The 9,096-nt window shown below is 36.9% G+C and overlaps 1 protein-coding gene across 1 annotated transcript in view; it reads left to right on the top strand.

The window, feature by feature from the left end:
* Window positions 1–207: 207 nt before the first annotated feature.
* Window positions 208–9,096, top strand: part of LOC150076107 (uncharacterized) — a 92,818-nt gene continuing 83,929 nt past the window's right edge. Inside the window, exons 1-2 of the mRNA XM_090387668.1 lie at window positions 208–524; window positions 4,133–4,198. Coding sequence (XP_090243794.1) covers window positions 315–524; window positions 4,133–4,198 — 276 coding nt within the window. The 5' untranslated portion in view covers window positions 208–314. The remainder of the gene's footprint in view (window positions 525–4,132; window positions 4,199–9,096) is intronic.

The raw sequence follows: 9,096 nt of genomic DNA, 5'->3' as shown, positions 1-9,096 counted from the left end.
TTGTACTTAAATGTCATTTTTGTCCTTTTTAGCCATCTTGATATAAGTAAAAATGTCAGTAAATTCTTTCTGTGTTGTGTGAAAATCATCATCCGGGTTTGACAACCCAACTTGAAACGAATTTTTAATTAAACGTATAGTATTCCAAATTGTTTATTGGAAGGTTTAGTGAGAGGGCTCCATGTAGTGCGGTGTTTTCTACAATCATGAGATGTGAGAGACGGATTCATCTTCCCTGTTTGTTATGAGTGAGTTTGATGGTTGTGAGCGACGTTGAGTGAAATTAAATGTGACTATTATTTAGAGTAAGTGGTATGGCTGAGTTGAATAAAGAACTGAAAGAGTATTTGTCTCGTTCAGGTAAAAACGAACCTAAAACATTTTTCAGCGTTCCAAGTGGTGGATTAACGAAATGGTTTAATAAATCTAATTGGAATCAAACATCGGACTATGAAGAAAATAATGGTAATGCTAGTAACGGATGGTTTATGGAAGCTGAGAAAGATCCATTATTCCCAAGCTTAGTAAGTAGTTATTTAAATTAATTAAATAGCTGATTATATTTCGTGTTTATCAATTGCAACGATGTTAGCGATATCGCACAATTTGGTTTGTATTTTCTTTATAGCACTACTTAGAGATTGGTGAAATTCTTAAGCAGAATGCTTTCTTTTTCTTTGCTTTGAAAGAAAGAAAGAAAAAAAAAAAAAAAAAACGCATTTCCCTGGTGGTTTCAATGTACTAGCAAGCAAGTTACTTGGTATACGTATTGGGGCTTCATGTTGGTGAACACGTACTCATTCCAGCTATCCTGGCAAATATATGCTTCTCATTTCCACAGTTATACACGGCGATTCACAACTGCATATTGTTAATTTTGCAGTGGTTCTTGACATAAAAAGCAATCGAAAAGGCTCATATAATTTTTAAAAACGACGTAGTTTAAGAAACACTATGTTAAAATTTCATAATATTACTTTTAGTATCAGAAAATTGTGCAAAACCAGTGTGACTACATTGTCATATCATAAATAAGGTAAAGGACTCAATTGTCAGGAGACGGGTAATATATTGTGCAAAAAGAATAGGGGGAATCAAACCAGGGTATATCTGCCAGGGCAAAAGTTGATAACGTTGTAGAGCAGATATCTTTTAAGGGCACAAAGAGTGATATTGTAGTACATATTGGCACTAATGACATCAAGAATAGGAGATCTGTAGACTTACTTAACAAGGGGCTCACATCTAGTGAGTATCTGCTTGCCACACCCAGAGTGCTGAACTGGATATCATCATTCATCTCTTTCGTGGTGATTTCCTTCTACTTCTCTCTCTCTCTCTCTCTCTCTCTCTCAATTTTTTTGGATAGTACAGCATACTGTTCAGGCTTCCTTGCACCATATGGCTAATAATAAGTACAGGTCAATGTTGAAAAATGTTGCAAGTTAGGGTTAAATTTGAAAGCGTCTGCAATTCTGCCCAGATAGGAGGTAGTAGTAGTAGTAGTAGTAGTGGCACTTGATGCAAGAAAGCAAGTGTAGGAGCTTATGCAGCATCAGCCAAAAAAAAAAAAAATCACACCATACCCTCCAATTGCCTGTCCAGTTCCTCCTTAAATTTATTTAACCTATCAACTTCCACAACGACAGATGGAAGTTTGTTCCAGCAATTAACCACCCGCTGGCTAAAGGCAAATTTCCGCACATCTATTCTACATCTATCCTTTCTTAATTTGAACTTATGTCCCCGTAGGTTCGTATTCTGAACAAGTGGGAGGATCCCATCAGAATTCAGCGTGCTCAACCCATTCAAGGCCTTATAGACCTCAATCAGATCACCGCGCAGGTGCCTAGTCTCCAGCCACTGCAATTTGCAGAACTTAAGCCTCTCTTGGTAAGAGGATCCCTTCATTCCCCTCACCAATCGTGTTGCTCTTCTCTGTACACGCTCAAGCAAATCTACATCCTTCCTAAAATGAGGCCTCCAGACCTGTACGCAGTACTCAAGGCATGGCCTGACCATTGCCTTATACAGAGGGACAATCACCTCCTTTTCCCTGCTAGCAAAATTCCTATATATCATTGACAAAACCCCATGACCTGCCCTAGCAGCCTGTCTACATTGCTCAGAAAACTTCATATCTGACTGCACAATTACTCCCAGGTCTTTTTCATTTTCTACCACCTTAAGTGTAGTACCACACAGTTGGTACGTTTCTCTGGGGTTACTTCTACCCATATGCAGTACTTTGCATTTGTCAAGGTTAAACTTCAGTTGCCACTTCTTAGCCCATCTGCCCAAATTATCTAGATCCTGTTGCAGTAGCACACTGCCATTACTGTCATTAACAACCCTGCCAACCTTCGTGTCATCTGCAAACTTCGACATTAAGCCTGATATACCTTCATCAATATCATTGATAAATATACAAAACAACAGTGGACCCAAACCGAACCCTGTGGGACTCCACTAATAACATTAGTCCACGAAGAGCAGCACCCATTGATTACCACCCTCTGTCTTCTCCCACTTAACCATCCTTTTATCCATTGTAGCAACTTACCCTTAATACCATTCTGCTCCAATTTGTACAGTAGTCTTCCATGCGCAACAGTGTCAAAAGCTTTCCTGAAATCCAAGTATATGATATCAAAATTATTTTTTGCATCCAGTTCCTTTGTGACCACATCATAATAACCAATCAAATTTGTCAGACAAGACTTTCCCTTAACAAACCCATGCTGTGTCTGAATTATTGCTGCAGTCTTGTCTAGATGATCCTGCAATGCATCTTTAACCAGTGACTCCATTATTTTACCCGGAACAGAAGTTAAACTAACTGGTCTGTAATTATTCGTGTCACCCTTCGAACCCCCTTTGTGAATTGGGGATACATTTGCACATCTCCAGTCCGTGGGAACCTCCCCTGAATCCAAGGAGTATATGATGAGAGCCTTGTCAGTCAATTTGGCCCTGGATAAATTGTGCAAGGCTCATGGGGTAGAATTTTTTTCAATGTGGTCTGTGCATGTTAACAGGAGAGACTGCTTCTACAGGGATGGAATACACTTAAATAGGAAGGGTGCAAGAATATTTGCTGATGCTATTGAGGCAGTGTTAGGTGGGTTGGAAAACTGCTAGCTTGAGTGGGGGATTTACAGACTAATAGATAACAGTAGCCACAGGCAGTGGTGAAATTGATTCTTGCATGGCTTCTATTAGAATGAGCAGCAGCTGGGAAAGCAAGGTGCTGGGGATTTCAAGAGACGTGGTATAACACAGATATAAGGAATGCAGAATTGGAATTTGGGGAGTACACTGTGTACAGAAAGGATAGGAAGTGAGGAGGGATTATGATGTTAGTTAAGAAACACACAATATCTAAGGAAGTGCATCCAATTGATAGATAGACAAGGCAATGTTGAGTAAGTTTGGTGTGACATAAACACTGGGAAATCAAAAACGAGGGTTGGTCACTCGCACACCAGCAAAATTTTTCTGGATTTATTGGATGATTGTTTTCTTCAGCAGCATGTTCGAGAGGCAACCAGAGGGAGTGATATTCTTGATCTGATTGTCAGCAGTGATTATTTGTGCATTAAGAATTTGCAGATAAATAAATCACTTGGTGGCTGTGATCATAGTGTACTGATGTGGGATTTATTTAAAGATGCAGGTACCATCAGGAGTAAAGGGAAGGGTTTTTTGTTGTAACGATTTGTTGTAACTAGCCCTGATTCAGTTTATTTTTCTAGACTTGACAATTTCAGTTCCATAATCATTACATATCTTTGCATCTCCTTTTTCCTCATTTGCACCATTTGTTTAATTTTAAAAATAGTGCAGCATTATATCACAAGTTCTAACAATTGCCTTATTTTTCCTTTCCATAGACTTTAAAACAATACCACAAGGATTTTGAAATATCATTAAAATTGGCTTCTAAATAGTTGGGTTATTGGAATGTTTTCTGTAACGTTTTCTTTCGAGCTTGTTTCAATTAACTTGATCATTATATGCCTTGAAAATTTACATGGATTACATTGTTATTTAATCTCTTATTACAATTACTATATATTAATTCCTGGTATATAAAAAAATAATGTTAAATCCTCCTAATTTTCATTTGTAGACTAAACACCAAAGGATAATGGGATTTATGGGATGTGTGCTTATGGGATTCTTCTGCTTTACCTTAGTAAGTTTTATATGTAATGTATTATTTGATTTTTCAGTTTTATATTAGTAAGCATTTTATATAAAATGCATTTTGTATTACTTTTAAGTTTCTTGTTAGTTTTGTTTTTGATTCATTTGTTAAACTTAGCTGTTTTAAATTTATTACTTTAATGATTTCTCTTGAAAGAAATGGAAACAAATAATTCTTTCTATCAAAAATTACACTTATACAACAAATATATTTTTTTGTTTTGTTTTTTGCCTTTTCAAATTAGATAGATAGACAAGGTGCTCTTTGTACATTTTTTGATACAATTTTTTTTTTCTCCTTGCATCCAGTGATTTAGAGATTCCTGTCAGTGTCCTTAGCAAAGCCTGCTGTCATTAGAAATTCACTATCTGTAGCCCACTTGCAATCCAGAAAATCACTTCCACAAGTCCATGTATGCTGTAGGAATTTGCATGTGAAAGGGGGAGGGATTAATTACCCAGTGTAACAATTGTATGTAGTACTGCCATTGAAGTATGAAAGCAGCATGATTTACTTTTCTTGCTGAAAATGGCATTAGCAAAAATTGACATTGTTACATATATCAAATTGCCTGATTATGATTATATGAGAACATGTTTCTTGAAGATTCTGCTCCCTGTAAGTTGAGTGCAGTTGTCAGGCAGCTGTCAAGAGTATTGAAGATGTCTATAGAATCGATTTAGGAACATTTTTCCTTAGCCTATCAGGTGTTGTTCAAGGTGGGGGCGTTGAGGTAGGCATGAGATCCAGGGTCCCAAAACTGTTTTCTGAGCTGGATTTGTCCTATATGGGTGAACTAGACGATTCATATTCTTTTCAACAATTTCTAATGCCAAGGGATGAGATTTAGGTTGTTTAGTGTTATTCTAGAAATTGCAAATGTGCTCTCTGAGATTTGATTTTATTTTTCACATCAGGCACTCTTGGGCTAAAAATTTGTTTAGGTGGTACTGTACTGTACTGTGTTACGAAGTTGATTAGTTTGAGGGTGTTTTTTTTTTTTTTGTTTTATGGCATGTTGGCAGCTTAGGCCATAATGCATTTGAGAATATATGGGCTTGTCAATTTGTTTGTAAGGGAAAAAAAAAAAAAAATAGTTTTTGTATTTGGTATTTGCAGAATGCACAATCTTTATCCATGTAATTCCTAAATATATTAGATAGTATGAATCAGAGCTGTACTACTCAATATGTTCTACGTTGATAATAATATTAGTAAAATAATAAGAGGAGTATACCTCAATATAGTGCGTAGAACACTTCCGTATGATACTCTCCAGAAATTAAAACGAAAAAATCAACAACTTACTGGTACATTAGAGTAAAATATAAATAATTAAATAATCAATTTAACACAATTCAAATCAATTTAAAACAATTAAAAATTAAATTAACGCAATTAAAAGAATCTAACGAAAATATTCAAAACGATTTTCCTTCCTTAGAAAAGAAATATGGTAACTTTGGGCCGAGTACCTTAGTGTAGATAATGTAATTTTGTACCAAGCCATTCAAAAAGTCTCCCATAGTTGTGTGTATCGATTGTTTACTGCTGGAGAGACAGGAAGTGAATGAAATAGTCAATAAGAGTTTAAAAATTAATTAGATAGCATGAATCAGAGCTGTACTAACAACTAACACTGGCGACATCGGGCAAAAAATTTTCAGCCATAAAACAACTAACACTGGTGACATCGCGTAATATTGTAAGCTTGCCTTAAAATCTCGATATTCGAATAAACAAAAGTACCTTTCTCAGGTTAGGAAGATTCGCGATAAATTAAAAAATTATCTACATCCGAACGATTGGTCTGTATTGAAGACCTCCATAGATTTGCAACGGAGGAAGGAAAATCGTTTTGAATATTTTCATTAGATTCTTTTAATTGCGTTAATTTGATTTTCATTGTTTTAAATTGATTTGAATTGTGTTAAATTAATTATTTATATTTTACTCTAATGTACCGGTAAGTTGTCAATTTTTTTCATTTTAATTTCTGGAGGGTATCATACGGAAGTGTTCTACGCATTATATTGAGGTATACTCCTCTTATTATTTTACTAATTCCTAAATATTTATGGAAGCCAAGTTTTCTTACAAGACATTACTTATATTCTTATATTGTTCCTTGATTTCTCATTAGGAAGTGTAACAAGCATCATTTTATTAGAATTCAGCAAGTTCACTGCTATACAGATTGTTTTAAAGAAGCAGTAACATCATGTTTAGGTATGTTGGTTGGAAGTTGCAGTGGTTTCAGCATTGTTTGATATCAGGGTTCCCTCTAAGGTGCATTGGTTTTGGAAATAGCACACGTTAAATTTTTCGAGTGCATATTACATTCTGGAATGCAGCCAAACATGACTGCATCTAGTTCACAGTCTGTTAGGGAGACTCCTCATTAAGTGTCCACGTAGTTTAAAGAATACAGATTATCTTCAGACATTTCATGGTACTTTCTGTACCATTTCAGTGAATTCATGTAATGCTGTCCTTATAACACCATCAACATCACATTATGTAATGCCATCATAAGGATAGCATTACAGGAATTCACTGAAGATGTAGTACAAGAAGTACCACAAAGCATCTGAGAATAATCTGTAATTCTTTAAGAAATTAAAGGCAGATTATATATATACTCCTTGTAGGTTGAAAGGCTCATTATTTCACCAATTTCCATCTCTTGATATACCTTTTTTTTTTTTTTTATGTGAACCCCAAACACGAGAGGTATTAGCACCTATAGTACTTAGTACCGTGCTTGAGTGGGAGGTTGAGAGGACGAAAGAAGATATTTGTTGACATTGGACTTGAACTTCTGTAGATTGTAATTTTCAGGAAATATGTATGAAGGAAGGTTGTTCCAGAAAACGGCAGTTGAATGAATAAATGAGGAAGATGAAAAGTTGGTTCTGTGGGTTTGAAGTTGGACAGTAAAGGGATGTTGACTGGTGGCGGCACGTGTTCAGACTGTTTTGAAAGAGAGAGCGGGAATTATAGAAGCCAATTCAGAAGAACAGTGCCCATGGAAATATCTGTAGAAGAGGCATGCAGCAGAAACAGTACGTTTATCAAACAGCAAGTGGAAAGACTCTGTTAGAGATGAATCGATAATTAACTTAACTGCCCTCTTCTGAATGGAATCAAGAAGCCTCAGTGAGGTTTTGGGGGCACCACCCCAGATGTGGGAACAATATTCCATGGCAGGGCGGATTTGCGATTTATACAGAGTGAGCAGCTGTTTGGAAGAAAAGTAACGCCGAGAGCGAAAGAGAAAACCAAGTTTTTTAGATGCAGAGGAAGCAATATTTGTAATGTGCTTGGGCCAAGAGAGATTAGAAGTCAGAGTAATCCCCAAAAGAGATATATCATTTTGCCTAGAAATCGGAATGTCACCAAAGATAAGCATAGGAGCAGAAGAATCCTTTTTGCGAGATATAAGACAAGACCGAGTTTTAGAAGGGTTGAAATCAACTAAGTTGTCTTTGCCCCACTGGAGAATTACCTGAAGATCGGCATTTAAGGAATTGGTAGCAGATTTTCGAGAAGTTGAAGCTGATTGAGCAGGACAAGGTTTCTCAAAATGGAAAGTGGAATGCAATGTGCTATCATCGGCAAAACTATGGATAGGATTTCCAGTCAATGGAAGAAGGTCATTAATATACAAGAGGAAAAGAGTGGGTGAAAGAACTGAACCCTGGGGGACACCGGCATTAGTGGAGAAGTTAGAAGACAGAGAGCCATCTACCATCACCCTCAGTGAGCGATCAGAGAGAAAACTGGATAACCAATTACTAAAAACAGTTGACAAACCATAAAATGGAAGCTTGTTTAGAAGACCTTTATGCCAGACACGATCAAAAGCCTTTGAGATGTCAAGAGCAACTACTTGTGTTTCACCGAACCTTTCCATTGAATTAGTTCATAAATGGGTAACATAAGCCAGAATATCACCAGTGGATCGACACTGACGGAATTCATACTGGTGATCGTTGATCAGACGGAAAGTTTCTAGGTAGTTTAAGAGGTGGCGGTTAATTGATTTCTCCATTACTTTAGAAAGAGTAGAAGTAATTGCAATGGGACGATAATTGGATGGGAGGGATTTGTCACCCTTTTTAGGAACTGGCTGGATATGAGCAAATTTCCATGCAGAAGGAAAAACTCCTTTGGAATAAGAAAGTGAAAAAAGGCGGCAAAGAAAAAGAGTAAGTTCAGAAGCACAGGTTTTGAGAACAAGTGGAGAAATACCATCAGGACCTGGTGCTTTCTTAGCATCAAGATTCATCAAAATCCTTCTGATATCCTTTTGACGGAAGACCATAGGAGGCATTGAATGGAGCATGTTGGGAATGGTGGGAGGTGTTTTACCAAGATCATTAATACATGAGCTGGAAGAAAAATGGGATGCTAGCAGGTCAGCTTTATCCTTGGCTGAAATGACAACAGAACCATCTGGTTTGGACAGAGGTGGGAGCAGAGATGGGCAAAAGTTGCGGCCAATAGCTTTGGCAAGAGACCAGAATGCTTGGCTACCATTAGGGCAAGAAGCAAGTTTTCTACTCTTAGCCTGTTTAAACTCTAGTTTGGACTGATTAATAACTGCTTTACAATTGTTGCGAGCTTTGGTGTAGGTAGAAAATGACACTGAAGAATTGGAAACAAGCCAATTACGACATGCAACATTCTTCTCTTGGACAGCCTTAGCACATTTATTGGAAAACCAAGGTTTAGATAAAGGATGAGATTTTAAAGTGGAGTGTGGGATAAAGGATTCCATTCCTGCAAGAATAATTTCACTGATACGATCTGAGCAAACATTGACATCAGAAGTTTTGAAACAGTAATCCGACAAAGGAAAATAAGAAAAGAAGTCTCGCAGG

Source organism: Mastigoproctus giganteus, chromosome 13 (assembly GCF_048544385.1).
Source record: "Mastigoproctus giganteus isolate SK-2022 chromosome 13, ASM4854438v1, whole genome shotgun sequence".
Classification (NCBI taxonomy): Eukaryota; Metazoa; Arthropoda; class Arachnida; order Uropygi; family Thelyphonidae; genus Mastigoproctus; species Mastigoproctus giganteus.
The sequence above is the reverse complement of the archived record's forward strand: the minus strand, read 5'-3'. Positions and strand labels throughout refer to the sequence as shown.